Source organism: Lytechinus variegatus, chromosome 3, assembly GCF_018143015.1.
Source record: "Lytechinus variegatus isolate NC3 chromosome 3, Lvar_3.0, whole genome shotgun sequence".
NCBI classification, from domain to species: Eukaryota; Metazoa; Echinodermata; class Echinoidea; order Temnopleuroida; family Toxopneustidae; genus Lytechinus; species Lytechinus variegatus.
This window is the reverse complement of record NC_054742.1, coordinates 3,237,821-3,256,360: the sequence shown is the minus strand read 5'-3', so window position 1 is coordinate 3,256,360 and position 18,540 is coordinate 3,237,821. Positions and strand designations below refer to the sequence as shown.

The following is an 18,540-nucleotide window of genomic DNA, read 5'->3' as shown; positions in this document are numbered from 1 at the left end:
AACAGATATCTCCAATTCGGCCAAAGTTCATTGACCCTAAATGACCTTTGACCTTGGTCATGTGACGTGAAACTCATGCAGGATGTTCAGTGATACTTGATTAACCTTATGTCCAAGTTTCATGAACTAGGTCCATATATTTTCTAAGTTATGATGACATTTCAAAAACTTAACCACAGGTTAAGATTTCGATGTTGATTCCTCCAACATGGTCTAAGTTCATTGACCCTAAATGACCTCTGACCTTGGTCATGTGACATGAAACTCTAATAGGATGTTCAGTAATACTTGATTAACCTTATGGCCAAGTTTCATGAACTAGGTCCATATACTTTCTAAGTTATGATGTCATTTCAAAAACTTAACCTCAGGTTAAGATTTGATGTTGACGCCGCCGCCGCCGCCGTCGCCGCCGCCGCCGCCGCCGCCGGAAAAGCGGCGCCTATAGTCTCACTTTGCTTCGCAGGTGAGACAAAAATGATATCCTGAAACCTAATTTAAAAAGTATGTTACAAATGGAATGCCTCACCAGTTGATTTTGTTTATTTTTTTGTTCTACTGCTGCTTCTTCTTTCTGAGTTTTGCTTTTTTCTGCAGCATGAATTAGAGCTACAGACAACTCATCTTCATAGTTTCTATCTTCTTGTTTCTGTTTCCTTGCAGCCATCTTCTCCATTGCTTGACGACGCTGTCGCTCAAGTTGAGCTTGCATTGCCTAATGAGTAAAAGTTGAAAAAAAAAACAATGAAAATCTAATGTTATAGAATGTTTGAAAGATAATAACGTGTTACACTGAGAGATTACCAGAACAGTCATGTAAAATTGCTTTTTCCTTTAAATTACTTTCCTGTCTTCTACACAGTAAAATACTTTGTTCTGCCTGGCTTACCACATGAACTGATCAGGCATTGTTTGAATTTTTATTTGAAATACATACAATCATTGCTAGTTGAACACTGGTGATTGTCTTTTTTTAAAGGTTTGTTTAAACTCTCTTTAGACTGAAGAACAATTTTTAAGTTTAAATAATGAACTGGGTTATATTAAATTTAAACATGAGTACTGTGTATTTACTGGGTCAATCTTAATTCTATCATGTCCACCTGTGTTAACTGTTAAAGTGATACAAATGGGAGAAGTGGTTTGGTAACTAATTTAAACTATAACTCATGATTCTTTTTGATTGGTAAACTTATCCTTATCAATTTCCATCTAAGGAATTCTGATCTTAATATTTACCAAAAAAGATTCTTACAAACAATCTACTTCATTTTACTTCCAATACATGTATCTAATGATAATTTTGCCAGCACGTCTTTCCCTTCCTCTTTTTTCAACATTCAACATTATTCTAATTTTAATTAAAAAATGAAAGTAAACGTTAATTACCCTTTTCTTAGCAGCAAACTGGGCCTCAATTTCTGCCATCATAGCATCAGCATCATAGGCTTCACTAGGACGACGCTCACGCTCTGAAATAGAAGAACATTACACAAATTTACACTCTTAATACATATTCATTTATTCTATTCTCATGGGGTACTTCTTTCAGTTAAAGAAACCACTTTCTACAATTGAAAAGCTACAAAGGAATGGATACATTGACAGTACAAATAGAGAAAAGCAACCATTAATGACTTCAAACATTGAAAGATACACACAGATGACAACCTTCACAAACTGAAAAAGAGACTTTGAGATGAAAAAAAAATTGATCCCGCAAAAAGTATTTTTTAAGAGGATAATGAACATTAACTAGAAGGTAAACAACAACAACAGACAGATCTTACCAGAAAACCTTTTAGAGAAGTTTGTATGTACATGCTGGTTAAAAACAAGGCAAAAGAAATTTTGTGTCTCGCCCACTTATGAAAATAACCAGAAATATCATGATTTGCGAGGGCAAGCACGAGGATTATATCGAAACTTCATTGTGAAATGACTACAATGGAATAACACTTGTCATAAGACCCTTGCATAAAAAATTTGATGTTGACCTGAAAATGACCTTTGACCTTACCATGTGACCTCCGACTACAGCATAACACGCAGGTCGCCTAAGTACATCTACAATCCAAGTTTTGTTGAAAAGTAACTTACAGTTGCTGAGTTAGGTGTCACAAGAGTCTTGCATGTAAACTTTAACGTTGACCTCAAAATGACTTATGACCTAACCATGTGACCTCCAACTGCAGCATAAGATGCAGGTCCCCCAAGTCCATCTACCATTCAAATTTGGTTGAAAAGTGACTTACGGTTGTGGAGTTAGGTGTCATAAGAGAGTCTTGCATGTAAACTTTAACGTTGACCTGAAAATGACCTTTGACCTTACCATGTGATCTCAGACTGCAGCTTAAAATGCAGGTCCCCCAAGTTCTTCCACCATCCAAGTTTGGTTGAAAAGCGACTTATGGTTATGGAGTTATATGTCATTACAGGTTTGTGACGTACGGACGACATTTGGATCCCTAAGTCTCGCCTTCACCTCTGGTGGGCGAGACAAAAATGACAAACTGGCAAAATGCACAATGTTTGAAAGAACAAATGGAGCACCTCTGGCAGTCTCCCCTACATCACAAGATTTAATATAGTAGCAGTGCTGACTTTGAAAACTACTATAACATATATGTAGTTATTCACAAAAAACACAATACAAGAATGATACAATACTATGTTCATTGACAATAAATGACATTTGACCTTGATCATGCAACCAAAGTCTTGTCAGGTGAGACAAAAATCATTAGAAGAAATAGAAAAAAAGAAGGGGAAATTTAAAAAGAACAAAAAATAGAAGGTAAAAACAAAAACTAAAATAAAACAAGATGTTAAGTAAACAAATTAACAAATTCAGCCGATTTATAGTTCAAAAGAAAATAGGGGAACATTTTTTTTTTGAGAGGGTACTGGATGCTTGTGTGTTTAAAAAGTCTTTAAAAACCTTGGGGCACTTGTGCATCAATGTCTTCTTAACGAATACAATAGACAACAAAAATGGAAAAAGTAACAAATTTGACAAAAAAGTACAACCCCAATGTACAGTAATCCCATTTTCAATTTTGTTTTTCACATTATCAAACACTTATTACAATAAAAATTCATCAAACCATCTAACAGCGAACAGACAACAACACATAAATTAGTCACTGAGTGATCAAACAAATTAATAGTGACTTCACAGCTTAGTATTGTTGGTCCATTGATCATCTTAAAAAGGAAATTTCTGGCACTCCAAATCTTCATTACTACTGAAATAGAAGTGCATCATTATCATTTTGTTAAAACAACATATTTTGACTTTCGACACGTGTCATTAATCTAAATCTACGACATCAATTTAAATTAGGGTAGAGTCACAGAGATAGGAACAAGTTTTTTCTCTATTCCGTAGTTCAGATAAAAGAAGAGACAGTAGCATAATTTTAGATACAAATTCTAGCTTAGAGCAAAAACATTTAGTATTTTTTCAATTTTAGATGTCTCAAAATATTGAAATATAATTTTAATTCTTATATCAATATAATCAAACCATGGAAGCATGAATGTCATATTTCTTTATTTTCATGTCCAAATTCATCAGTGTTGTCTTCAGTGGACAATGGTTACCATTTTAATAATGCACATTTTTTTAAAATTTAGGCAGTGGGCATAATAAGGACGATCCCCATTTATGTTTGTGCACATCCATATCAGTGCATATTTTAAGCCATGGTTGTTGACTTCACAATAACACCTCGGTCACATTTGCTCTAGGGCGGCCGTATGGCAAGTAAAAAACAGCCGTTTTATTATACTTAATTCAAGTCACCTGTATGTAGCTGGTACAAAAAATGTTGAAATGACTGTTTTTGACTCGCTTTAAGGCCCCCGGAGAGCAAATGTGACAGAAGGATGAGTAATCAGCTAAAGGTATCAGCAAATCTTGATATGTTATTTTACAAAGCTGGTAGCTGTTATGGACCAACTTTTAAATCCCCTTTACCTCTTCAGAATACTTTACTCTGCAGCGCTGCAAAGTATGACCTCGAGTTTGAATAAATGAGATAGTGGTGTAGAATTTCCCTTCTGAAGACACAAGCCCTTTGGTGTGTTTTTTTTTTAAAAGCACATTTGCTCCAACAAAACGTGCTGATATTTTGAAAACAAGCACATGAATCCCCCAATTTTTAATGTTCACACCTCTTTAGCATTCCTTTCTCTGAAGCCATGCAAAATTTTGCAAAAAAGACATGGGTTTTAAATAAAGTGCAGCATCTATTGCACTTCTTTAATTTGTGTTACAAATTTCAAATTTAAAACTGAAGGTGCTACTACTCTTTAAAGAACAAACAAATAGCAACAAATATTAATAGATTCTTTACCATAAGAATATAATTCGGAACTATAATGTACAATTTGGTGAAATTGAGATGGATTTTGACTAATTGAGGTTTACACACAATGTTGTCATCTCGTGGGGTTTCAAATGTAAAAAATATTTTTATTGCATATTTAAATTCTCCAGACCTCGTAAATGGATGAACTTCAACGCTCAATCGCAAAAAATCAAGAACATGAACCCACATTATTTTTTGTTTATTTTGAATAATTAGGTGCTAAAGTAACTATGTGCAAAATTTAGCGAAAATGACATGGATTTCATTTTGACTGTGGAACGTCTGTAAGTGATCTTTGTGTAGTCCATCAATTGATCTGTCTAGGGAGATGTCTCTTCGCATAGAATGAGTACACTGTGACATGAATTTGCGGAAACAAAAAAAATGTGTGATATGACAACCTCTTTTACAAGAGACATCACAGGGAACAGTGATTTTGGATATGAAAGTGATTAGGTGTGACAAGCTAATCCCCAGAGTTCCTTCATTATGGTTTGGATATCAAGTTTGTTATACATATACAATACATTGTGATAGTTGTGAACATAAAAATCCTTGTTTTCATTATTACTTTGGGTGTTGCTCAAATTTTTAACATCTCATCAGAAAACTAGTTTCCCATCGCAGAATCTGGAATTCTGACATGACGCGGGCTAATTCCAAACAAATTTTAGTTAGAAATACATTTTTGCCTGATTTCCAAAATCCACTGAAACAATCCATACAATTGTTAGTTACTCAGTTTGCAATAGATAAGATAGAACATAGAAACCAAAACAACTACTCAAATTAGTTAAGTTTCACACTATTCATTTAATAGGTACTTACTTTTATCTAGACATATAAAGTAATGGACGGGAAATGTCAATTAGTTCAGTAAAAAGAAGCCAATTTAATATGACTGTTAACAAACTTTCAGATAATAAGTAAAATGGCTTTGAAGATGTATAGTTTGAAGATATTTTGAGAAGTACAAACTTCCTAACAGCAATATGTCAAGACAAATACAAAGTGATTAGTGTACATCATAATATAAAATGCTTTGCTTTCATTACTTTTTCTGAAGATATCTCTTTATATTAAAGATCATCATAAAGCATTTTTTTCAGATTTCTTTTGAAACTCAATGTTTTTTAAGAATTAACTCAATAATTGAAATGTTGGCTACTTCTTTAAGATTTGTCTCCTTATTGTGATTGTGTCATCTCATACCCTCACTCTTGAAACAAGGTGAAGATTTCAAGTTAATAAAAAAACAAGCAAGTTTTAAAATTCAAAGACACTGTCTGCAATGGTCCAACCTGAAATTACATCACTGCATTATGACTAGTTCATACCTTTTTCAATGGCTTCTTTCATCTCTTCATCAAGTTTTTGAAGTTCTTGTTCTTTCTGTTCCAATTCTTGGTTAACCTCTTTCATCTCTGCTTCCTGTCTTCTCTCCCTGGATTGCTCCTCTTCTAGAGCCTGAGTAATCAACAAACATCATCATCATTATCATCATCATCACCATCATCCTCATCATTTATTTCCCTCCAATGAGAGATGCTTTCTTTCATGCCATGAATGTAGGTGTCATCGAATTTTTCAGCCATTAGAATTCAAATGTGGAATCTGGCACTCTCTCTCAAAAATAGGTGTATTTTCAAATACAAATAGCCCTTTGACCACTCGCTTTATTTATAAATATAGTAACTGGATATAAGCTACAGACAAAGATGATATCATAAAATTATCAGCTGATTCTATGACTCAGAATGGGTTTAATACAACGTAAACCAAAATACCCAGTTATTTTATTTTGATCAAGGACCAGATTTTTGGTGTAAGTAATTTCTAAGCTCCTTCTAAGCACTTAAAGGTAAATGCTAGTTTTGGTAACGATATCAAAATGAGTTCGTACAGAATCTAATGAAATGACCACCAAAGTGTCTGTTTGTATAAATAAAATGCATGTGCCAAAGGATTCTGGAAGAAATTGTGTAATTGCTGAGAAATCAACAAATAAGCACAGGATTCGGGTAGGGCGTCGGGCCCGACGCTCTAAGCAATAATTATAGATTGTCCCACGTACGTGCGCTTTCTGTGTTGGGGATCTTCAGTGTGAACATTTTTCAGCATAGATTTCAAGATTTCACAAAGTTCAGTTAATGTAACTGTACCAGATCTAGATCCTCGATGATATACGGACAATTAAGGCCTGTTTTATACAGACTTTCTCATGAAATCAGTGTTTACTGCAACTACTGGAATTTTTCTTTAAAAGTATGAATGTTCATAACTCGGTAATTTTTTGTACTCTATCAGGAAAAAGTATAATGCAAGTTAAATGAACTGTATCAATACAAATCCCACCTTCTTTCTGTCTGCATATTCCTTCTCTAGCTTGGCAATCATGGCATCCAGTTCATCGGCTGACCTACCACTTTCTGCAAAATACATAATGTAGAAAACATATTACTCTTGAACAATGCGACATATGTGTAATTCAATGATGGTAATTGTAAAATACAAGAGCTCAAATTTCTCATATATGTAGTAAGGGGGGGGGGGGGGGGGGGGATCTGAACACTTTATCAAAGTCCTAGATCCCAGCATGTATATATGAATTGTGGAGGACCCATTTCAAAATCAACCCTTAATAAAATACAGGTTGAATCAGTATTTTCATGAACACGGGTATGATAATACATGTATGATCACAACCCTGTATGTTGCCTTTGATCATAACAAATAAGTTTTGGGGACATTGCTCCATCCTAAATTATTTTTGTCTTATAAGTGATCATTTCAAAACTTAACTCTATTAGCAAATGTATAGTATACAAATAATTATGGCCAAAAGAGTGTCTGGTTTAAATCTACAATACCCTAAGTGAAACCTTAACTTGAAAATAGTTGCATTCATGTTATTGAGGGCACCATAGAATGGCTCTCACTAATGGCCATCTTTCAGAATTCAATAGACTATAATTACATTAAAAAAAGAAGAAAAAAAAACTGCAGGCCATATAAATGTGCACTCTCCATGGTTTGATGTCCACTAATCACATTAATTATTTGCACAAAGTAGTCTTGTCACCTTGTAGCACACACATTGTGTGATGTCATGCACTGACACCAGATATGACACTTCATGGCAAATATGCTCACTTTCATGACCCTAGTGAGTACCCTATATTAACAACACATACTTTGGACAGATCAATTACACAGATACTTATCATGATGTATACTCTACAATACCTGGATATTTGCTCTCACACACTGAAGCACTTACCATTTTTCATTATATTTGCCTTTTTCTCTTCAAGCTCTTTATCCATAGTTAAGAGGGCACCCTCTCTAGCTTGTATCCTTTTAGTTATCTCCTCAATCTCAGTGGTCATCTCAAGAGTGACCGTAGTGTTGTCAAAGACTGTGACCGCTACATTGTCAAGCCATCCCTCCCGCCGTGCTCTGCGTTGAGAAAGTTTCATCTGAAGGAGGAACTCATCACTCTATGAATAGGAAGGAGACAAGTGAGTGTTAATATATGGTGTAAATCATTGTGTAAGTATTACTTCTATCAGATCCTTCTCAGAGACAAGTGAGTGTTACTATATGGTGTAAATATATTGTGTAAGTATTACTTCTATCAGATCCTTCTCAGAGACAAGTGAGTGTTAATATATGGTGTAAATACATTGTGTAAGTATTACTTCTATCAGATCCTTCTCAGAGACTACAAGAAGAAGCCGATCTTTTACCTGCAAAAGACTTCTCATATTAAACTCATCAGATGATCCTTACTCATTTACGTACATAATGTTCATGAAAAATATGAGAAAAATTAAATTTCATGTTATAAAAATTAGAATAAAAAAATTGAACAATCAAACAATTGATGACAATTGGCATACATTGAATTTTCAATAATTAATAAATACCATTTGAATGACATGTTTTGTGATATATATCCTGATGCAATGCAATGTTAGATGTTTGATCATGGTAAGTGAAGTAGGCTGTTTATGTTGACCTCCCATTATTGAACTGTTACCTTTACTCTTTCTGTAGATTCCAAGAAGAATAATTCTTTGAATGAGTGTCCTACACCAGAAGCAATGGATGCCATACTATGACGTTTATCAAGCCCATGAGGAGGAGGGCCTCTACCTTTTCTTTCATCTCCCTAATAGATATATTGAAGGTGAATAGTGTGGTGGAAAGGCAATCATGTGAAACTAATGTGATATAGCGTTAGAATGATTAAGAGACAAATCCATGAAATAACCTTTTTGTTCATCTGACCATATTTCTCTTCATTCTTACTTCACTTTACAAACGGCTTAAGCCATGAATATTTTAGAGTATTACACCCTTTCATGTGAACTAGATAAAAGACATAATTCATTTAAAAAAGGCCCATTGCATAAGGGCCAGATAAACAAATTTCATGGAATTGCTCCTAAATCTAGATATAAAGTGAACGCCACTTGCAATACATGTATATCGTAAGAGGCAGCATTAATGAAAAAGCATATATGCTATGAAAACATGCAATACAATAACTTTTAGAGAATGATAGCCAAGCTTGAACATGAATATTCCATTCCACAGCGAGCAATAATTTGGTCCTTTTTCAAATCTAGAGGTAAATTTTCATATACATAAACTAAATTTATAATCACTTAATATGCATGAAATCTAGAAATATTATATGCAGCATATTAAGTGAGACAGGTTTATCTGTTTCTTTATCCAAAATGAAATATTCATGTCATACTAATGAAGAAAAAAAATGAATTCAACAGCGAGCTAAAGTGTACTAAGCAGGAACAATTGACAGTATTATTATCAAAAGCATTAACTGTTTGATAACTACCTCATGATCATACAGTGTGTTTTAATTTCTAACAAACTATATGAAAGTAGTAAATTATTTGGGATAATTATGCATTTTATCAACATGAATGAAGTACATGAATCTATAAACATACATGCTATAAAGTATATGTAACAGCAGCCAAAACATAAGGCACTGGAAATATAGATCCAATAAGAGAATTAAGTGGTGGGAAATTATTCACTATTATATGATATATTGAACTAAGCATCTCAGATATATGATTCTGAATACTGGTATGCAAAAGGTGACAGATTAAATAATATATGTATATTCATGTAAATACTAAACAACATGGTGGACAAAGCTGAAAGTGATTAAAGAACAAGGCGTATGAGCTAAATTAAAAATGAAAAATAAATTGGCATGTAAGCTTGAGCAGAAATCAAGAGAACATAAGAGAAGTATTTGTTAGACTAACCGGAAAGCCTTCTAGAACATGGTGAACAGCACTGACTTCAACACTTTGTTTTTGTTGAAGCTCTGATAACATCATGACAGCAAGTTCCTCTTCAATCTCTTCTTTTGATAAACGATTCTCCTCAAGCAATGAACGACGGGTCACTAAAGAAAGAAAAAAAATGTAAAATTTTTTGTGTTGGAAGATGGAAGTAAACAAAAAAATTCTTTATATTACATGTTCTGTTCAAATTTTTGAAATCAACGTATCAGTGGGCCAGCCTTCCACCCCATCTCCTTTTTTCTCTCTCATCTATACAGCAGAAGAAACAAGGTAATGACATTATGGCATTGGATTTAAATAAAACTTAAAGAAGATAGTCAAATAAAAACCCTGTCCAGGTGGAGCAGTAATAAATATCACTGCCTCATCATGTGATCTATCATAAATGGAATAAAAAAATTATTTTAAAGCTGGTGTACCAGATTTATAGGCAAATCTATTTCCTGTGCTCAGATCTGACTTAAAGGACAAATCCACCCCAACAAACTTGATTTGAATAAAAAGAGAAAAAAATCAACAAGCATAACACTGAAAATTTCATCAAAATCAGATGTAAAATAAGAAAGTTATGGTATTTCAAAGTTTCGCTTCATTTCACAAAACAGTTATATGCACATCTCGGTCAGTATGCAAATGAGGGAACTGATGACAACTCTCACTATTTTTTTTGTATTTTATTATATGAAATATTTTGATTTTCTTGTCATTGTCATGTTAAATGAAGTTTCATTCCCCCTGAACACGTGAAATTCCATTATTTTAACATTTTGTGCTTCAGGCAAGGAGGTCCCAATCATCAAATTCGTAAAAATTGAAATATTGTATAATTCAAACAATAAACAAGTGGAATGCCTCTGGCCGTCTCACCTGCATCACGCAGTTCAATATAGCAGCAGTGCTGACTTTGAAAACCACTTTGAAAACTACTCTAAGTCGCACAAGATATTCAGTGATACGTGGTTACTCTTATGTCCACTTTTTATGAACTAGACCAATAAACTTACAGAGATATGATGGTTATTCAACAAAAAACCCCAACATGGCCAAAGTTCATTGACCTTACATGACCTTTGACTTTGATCATGTGACCTGAAACTGGCACAGGATGTTCAGTGGTACTTGATTACTCTTATGTAAAAGTTTCATGAATCAGATCCATGAACTTTCAAAGTTATGATGGTAATTCAACAGATACACCCAATTCGGCCAAAGTTCATTGACCTTTGACCTTGGTCATGTGACCTGAAATGCGCACAGAATGTTCAGTGATACTTGATTACTCTAATGTCCAAGTTTAACGAACTAGACCAATAAACTTTCAAAGTTATGATGGTAATTCAACAGATACCCCCGATTCGGCCAAAGTTCATTGACCCTAAATGACCTTTGACCTTAATCGTGAGACCTGAAACTTGCACAAAATGTTCAGTGATGCTTGATTACTATTATGTCTAAGTTTCATGAATCAGATCCATAACCTTTCAAAGTTATGATGGGAATTCAACAGATACCCCCAATTCGGCCAAAGTTCATTGACCCTAAATGACCTTTAACCTTGGTCATGTTAACCTCAGGTTAAGATTTTGATGTTGATTCCTCCAACATGGTCTAAGTTCATTGACCCTAAATGACCTTTGACCTTGGTCATGTGACATGAAACTCTAATAGGATGTTCAGTAATACTTGATTAACCTTATGGCCAAGTTTCATGAACAAGGTATATATACTTTTAAGTTATGATGTCATTTCAAAAACTTAACCTCAGGTTAAGATTTGATGTTGACGCCGCCGCCGCCACTGGAAAAGCGGCGCCTATAGTCTCACTCTGCTATGCAGGTGAGACAAAAACAAAAGAAACAGTGAGTGACATCATCGACTCTCTCATTTGGATGTAACTGGCTCGTTCATATAACTATTTTGTTAAAAATAAGCAAAACTTTGAAATGTCATAACTTTCTTATTTTACATCCAATTTTGATGAAATTTTCAGCATTGTGCTTGTCTGATTCTTCTCTATTGATTGAAATCAACATTTTCTGAGGTGGACTTGACCTTTAATATTCATGCTACTGTGGTTTACATGTAGTCTTTGTGATCTGCTATGTCATCACCAATGTCTGGACACATAATGCCTTTATTCCCAGACTGTAAATCAATTAGCAACATATCTGCAGAAATCATAATAAACCACAATACCCAGGGGTATGTATCTTAGAAGATGGTTGTCCTGGGGGTAATCATGTAGGGGTATCATCCTAGGGGAAATTGCCCTTGTGGGTGGTTGTCATAGGGGGCAGTTGTCTAGAATAGTTGTCCATAGGTTAATTGACCAAGAATGCAGTTGTCTAGAATAGTTGTCCATAGGTTAATTGACCAAGAATGCAGTTGTCTAGAATAGTTGTCCATAGGTTAATTGACCAAGAATGCAGTTGTCTAGAATAGTTGTCCATAGGTTAATTGACCAAGAATGCAGTTGTCTTTAAAGGGAAGGGGGGTAATCAGGTGGGGACAATTATATCATGGGGTCGTTTGGGGAAAGATGTCCAGGGGAACTTGTATTAGAGGGTGGTCGTCTCAGGATCCATATACTTCCTATCTAATGTTATTAGAATTTAATTGAGTAACAAAAATTAGACACCATTCTCACTACCTTCCTAAAACTAGTTTACTGGAAACTAGTTTAGTGGAAACTAGTTTAACGTGTAATGAGAATAGTCGAAGCGAACTTGGAAGCAATCTTCCAAACTGGTTCATAAAACCACCATGCAATCAGGGGTGTGAGTGGTCACAAATAAAAAGATCTGAAAAAAGCTGAGTGGTGAAAAAGTCTGAAATAGAACGAGCTCCCATTCTTTTTGTACAGAGGAAAGCCCCAAAAAGCTGAAATTAAGCTGATTATCAAAAAAAAAAAATCTGAACTCTCACACCCCTGCACGCAATTAAGTTTTCAAGACCACTTTGACTCGTTAAACTTGTTTTAGTGTGAGGACACAACTGTTCTTCGGAAAGCAATTTTCGCACATTTTGAGCATGCTACTCCACAGAACAAGTGTAGAATGCCTTCATTGAAGTTTCATATTTCACGCGAAATGTGTCACCCCAATGAGATTGTTTTCATAGCAACACGATTGCTTTACGTGAAGTGATTTTGAAAACCACTTTCATGTGATCAAATGGGAATGCTAGCAAAGCGTTCTTCCAAACTGGTTTCCAGTAAACTAGTTATAGAAAGTGTAATGACAACGGTGTCTTACTGCAGAAGTCATGCCATAAGGGATGTGATATCTTACTTTCTATTTTGATGTTAATAGCATTCTTAAGAAGTCTATGTTGTTGTTCTTGATACTCTGAGACCTGTGTAAGATGTCTTGATAATTCTTCTTCATTCAGATTAGATACATCTACATCACCAAACTCTAGATCAGCATCCTCTCGAAGCTGTCGTCTTTCTTCCTTCAGAGCTTCTAACTGGGCAAGCAGATCCTGCATCAAAATATACAATGAGTCTCTTGTATAGTTATAATGCTCATATATACTGATGTAAACACAATCAAACAATGCCATAATAACATATTCATCTAAATGTAGAATATCCTTGATGATTTGGTGTTTGCTTACATGTATTTCATTCAGATACAAATATATATGCCTGGTGACTCTATCTTAAAGGGTTGGTCCAGGCTGAAAATATTTATATTTTAATACATAGAGTAGAATTCACTGAGCAAAATGCCAAAAATTTCATCAAAGTCGGATAACAAATAATAAAGTTATTCAGGTTTAAAATTTAGCAATATTTTGAGAAAACAGTCGTCATGAATATTCATTAGGTTGGCTGATGATGTCACATCTCCACTTTCCGTTATCTTATGTTATTACATAAAATCATATTTTTGTCATTATTTCATACTTGTGTGAATAATATATCTCCTTTATAATGAAATTAGTTGCAGCAATTAATATCTAATGCACTAAATCAGATGTCAATCCATTTTTTCTAGTTCTTGGAGGAAAAAAATTGAATAAACCAAATTTCATACAATAAAATACAAAAGAACAAGTGGGGATGCGACATCATCAGCCCACCTCATGAATATTCATGACAACTGTTTCCACAAAATATTGCTAAACTTTAAAATTCAATAACTTTGTTATTTGTTATCCGATTTTGATGAAACTTTCGGCATTTTGCTCAGTGAATTCTACTCCATTTATTAGGCTATAAATATTTCCAGTCCAGACCATCCCTTTAAGTGCAAGTTTATTATTTCTTAAAATACGGTTGAGTAGAGAAAATGAAATCCTACCTACTTGAAACACATGTGTCAAGTTGGGATGAAACATAATAAAATGTCAGCAGTCATGCATGAAGTAACTCATAACTTGCTAACAGTTATATTCAACTGCATAAATAAACTTATTACTTAATGGTGAAGTGGGTGCTTATCATATATACCAGGAATGAAACAGTTGTATCAAGTTCACACTATTCATTTATCAACTAAAAATTTGTTCCTACCTTCAGAGCTAGCTCTTCAAGTCGTGAGCGTTCCTTGGTATTATTCAAGGCACCATCTACCAGAGTGACTAGAACATCTCTCTCAGTACTCTGCTTCTTATCTACCTCATCCATCACCGTAGAAACCAGGGATATAGGATCTTAAGAAAACAATATCAGGATTAAGGTTACTCAATTCAAGTCACAAACATACATTGATGAAAAAATATAGGTTATAAATGAATATTCATCCCTTGCATACCCTCTCAGGGTAGGTCCAAACAATTACATGACTTGATTAGTGTATAGGCCTATCAATCTCTCCATATTGAAATCAAATGTAAACCTGTATAATTCACAATCACACAGGGACTAATCTTTAGTTATAATAAATGCGATGTTCTCTTACAAGCAAAGTATGAAAACATTGTTATCATACATAAAAAATATATACATACAACTGCTACAGAGCATAAAAAGAATGATTTGTTTATTGCTTAATACAATATGCTGCGCTCTTCAGAAGTGAGATTTGATACATGTAAAACAAAATTATGATAATTTATAACCATATGGCACACATACAACTTGTTCCATTCATTTGGGTTGCTATTCATCAACAACAATGAAATGATAAAAAATGGGTTAGAACATCTTCTATCCTACCCCTCCCTCTAAGTAATAACCTGCAAATAATATATTTATATAAAACATGAAAATGAAGTACTAGAAATAAGTGCTAATGTTTGTAATGAGTTACCTTGCTTAATAACAAGAACGTCTCCATCAGCTGATGAGTGTGATGGTGAGGATAGATGGTGCACACATGATGGAAGCAATGAAGATGAAATTATAGAATGAAAATATATTCTCCAAACTCACTGTGGCATGTTAATAAGGTTAATAAGTTAGAATAGCTAGTGATCAGTAATTACTCTGCTTCAGTGCTGCTGTAAGTGGGTGGATATTATATCTACATGTGATATTAAGTTCTTGTTAGATATAACGAGCCAATGCTATGGGATGCACAGCTACAAATAAAAAGAGGTCTTACATTATTGGGGGGGGGGGGATGAATATAAGTAAATTTGCTTTGTGTTCACGACATGGTATTTGCATGTTAATAAGTCAATTGATATGAAGTAGAGTTAAGAGATAATTATCAGAACAGTTACCACACAAAGTGTAATTATACATCATTATCTTTCACATGATATTATCTACATGCTATGAAGATGGAGTTAATGGATGAATACCCATTACTGCATTTAATGGAATACAGGTGTTTAATGGGTAGTGATGAAGTTAAATTGGAATATAAATCAAGTAAAAGAAATGAATATGAGATTTTATTCAAACATATTAGCAGAAGCAAAGTGGACTAAGAAAGGTTAATTAGTAAATATCCATGCAAAAATCTATAGGAATAAATCAATGAACATGGTAATAAATCATGTATCAGTGACTTGTTAGACTTGGTTAAATTGAACAATGACAGGGGGTGAATTCAGGCATGACTACAGGGAACTATTCACCCAAGTTGTAATACTCTTTGACTTAATGAATTCATCTACACATAATTCCTTTGCAGTTTGGACAAAATGACCAAATCTGAAGATACAGGTGTATAAGACTGATATTGATAGACTGGGACTGAGTTAATAAATTAAAATATGATTTATCTTGGTGGATGTTGAAATTAAAGACCAACCATGAAATATATTAAATCCTAACACATAGCTACCAAGCTTTTGAGACCAGAAATCAGAATGAAGTAAACAGTAGGAATCTTTACAGAAGTTGTATACTTAAGCATTGACTTTTCATTGAATAACAAGGAATATTTGGAAAATCAAGCATTTCAGGAGGTAAAAAATGATAATTTAATCTGCCAATATAGGAGTAGTTGGCTGCTATGCTAACAAATTTTAATAATCCAAAGAAACCCCCAAATATGATATTGTTCTATTGCTGTAATGCATCTTACCTGTCTTGGTGGCATGTGCTGCATCTGCTTTAGCATTCTCTTTCTCTTCAGTCAAAAGTTGTTCTTGAATTTCAGACCTTGTAAGATGCTCTACTTTACCACTTTGTTTTTCTGCTGCCATCTTGGCTCGTCTAGCTGCTAATCTCTCTTTAGCAAGCTGCTTCTGACGTTCTTTATCCTTCTCATAGCTAAGGTAACATGATAGAAAGAAATAATTACACTGATGAACGTCTAAGCCACTTATCCCTAAATCTCGGGGGAGGGGGAGTATTTTCATAAACTGGAAAAGCTTCTGATTTTGTACATTGGGTTATACACCGTCGTATAGAGAAATATAGAAATTTCAGTGACATGTATTTGGTAAACTTAACCTGACACCCACATGGTAGATCCGACAGCCATAAATTTGGTATCAAAATTTGCAGGAAGGATCAGAGACAAAAAGTCCTGAAATTGTTGTTTTGAAATATTGAGGCATAAGGAAGTACCCACAAAAATTTGACAAGGAAGGGCCATACTACTTTTCTTGAAAGTATCATCATTGTTTCAAATAGTGTAAATAATTACCACACAGACACACCCACACATATGTATCTGAAAAAGCTGATGAAAACTAAAGAAATATATAAGAAAATTGAAAAACAAAAAAATACACAAGAAACAACTGCCACTACCTATCTTTTTCTTTCAGGAATTGATGAGGGAGATATGAAAGACATTTGTACCAAAAATTGCTATTCCCGAGGCTTTATTTAGTGAGAAATACCAAAATCTAAGATTTCCCGCTTAAATAAGCATAAATTAATGAAAAAAATACAAATAAAAGGACTTTTGTAAATTTAGCTATACAACTGTGTAGATTACATAATTTTTGACCCCTGAGCAAAATCTAATAGCCATCGGGCAACCCATGGCACAGATCTCAGGGGGGTCATAATGCCCCTCCCCCGTTAACAAGCTTTGTATACCCCAGGAGTATTAGGGGTAATGCATTTCTATCAAATATATAAAAAAAGGCAATACAAATGATTTCATATACAAAGAAAAAAGTCTTTTGCTATAAGACGTTGGGTGCAAAACTGTCAACATTCAATGGAAATAAAATATAGTTTTATCATAATTCAAATGTGCATTTTCTTTCTCTTTATATCCCTTCGTGTTCTGTGAACATTTTTAAATAAATGGATAAGATGATAATTTCAACACACATTAACAGCATGCCAAGTCCAGCATAAAAACTTCCATTTATTTTACAAACATGTATATTTCAATAACATCTCTTAAGACTTACTTGGTTTCTCTAGCCTTCTCATGCTGTTGTGCTAATCCAAATAAAGCAGCAGCTGCTTCAAACTTTTCCTCATCTTGTAGTTTACGTTGATCTCTTCTAAGTTTAGCCAAGGCCAGTTGTCTTTCTTTCTCTCCCTGAAATGAATCATCTTGTTTTCTCAAGGCAGCTAGAAGAGCATTTTTCTCATCTTCAAAGTGATTGTTCAGTCCTTCTAAGATGTTCTAGAAGTGCAATAAGAGAAAATCAATTATTTTAACTTCCATGCCATCATTAGGCATGTTCAGCTTCATTTTAAGTGTGATGCTATGCTAACCTACAAATTCACCTTTCAAAAAATGGTCAACACAGTACTTCATATTACCGATACACTACTTGCTTCTCTTATGAAGATATAAAAGCTATATATTACTGTGAGAAAAAAAGCAAATACAAATAGACTTATTTCCTTTTAAACTATAATATATCGTGATTAACAAGTAGAGAGTCAGACAAAATGACAAAATCAAGAAAAAAAAGAAAGAGTAATAGAGAAAAAGCTTATAGATAGAAAAGAGCAAGAGACAGAGAGGGAAAGAAATAGAAAGTAAGGTAAAAAAAGTAACTCACGTGTCTCTTTTTCCTTTCTTCTAGGACTTCCTTGCGAGACATCTCATGTTGTACAATTTCATCTAACACCTCATCACTAGCCTCTAATCCTTGGGCTTCACGTTCCTCCTTTAATTGCTTCTTTCTTTCAAGACGCTGCTTCAACTTCTCTTCCTGCTCAGTTTTGGTTGCCCCTAGCAACCGAGCAAGTTCTAAACAAATGACATTAAAAATTTGTGATAAAACAATGGTTGTAAATGGAAACAAATGAAATGAGTATTTTTGTGGACATCATCAACACCATTCTTCTTTTCCACCTCATTTTCATCTTCCAAATAATCAATGCCGTCATCAACACCACCACCACCACCACCACCACCACCATCACCATCATCATTGTCATCATTACCATCATCATCATCATCATGATCACCACCACCACCACCATCACC

At 34.2% G+C, this 18,540-nt stretch overlaps 1 protein-coding gene across 6 annotated transcripts in view; it reads right to left on the bottom strand.

Annotated features, from left to right (window-relative positions):
- The window catches only part of LOC121409999 (trichohyalin-like), an 80,650-nt gene that overhangs the window by 17,676 nt on the left and 44,434 nt on the right, over positions 1-18,540 (bottom strand). For 3 of the 6 annotated variants that reach the window (XM_041601799.1, XM_041601803.1, XM_041601804.1), the window contains exons 36-49: positions 18,110-18,300; positions 17,504-17,724; positions 16,213-16,400; positions 14,986-15,015; positions 14,247-14,386; positions 13,018-13,210; positions 9,686-9,828; positions 8,419-8,550; positions 7,657-7,876; positions 6,732-6,805; positions 5,714-5,843; positions 5,205-5,210; positions 1,390-1,472; positions 530-715 (exon numbers count right to left, since the gene is read on the bottom strand). In XM_041601799.1, the coding sequence (XP_041457733.1) occupies positions 530-715; positions 1,390-1,472; positions 5,205-5,210; positions 5,714-5,843; positions 6,732-6,805; positions 7,657-7,876; positions 8,419-8,550; positions 9,686-9,828; positions 13,018-13,210; positions 14,247-14,386; positions 14,986-15,015; positions 16,213-16,400; positions 17,504-17,724; positions 18,110-18,300 (1,937 nt within the window). The remainder of the gene's footprint in view (positions 1-529; positions 716-1,389; positions 1,473-5,204; positions 5,211-5,713; positions 5,844-6,731; positions 6,806-7,656; positions 7,877-8,418; positions 8,551-9,685; positions 9,829-13,017; positions 13,211-14,246; positions 14,387-14,985; positions 15,016-16,212; positions 16,401-17,503; positions 17,725-18,109; positions 18,301-18,540) is intronic. The other 3 variants (XM_041601800.1, XM_041601805.1, XM_041601801.1) reach the window with 3 other exon arrangements.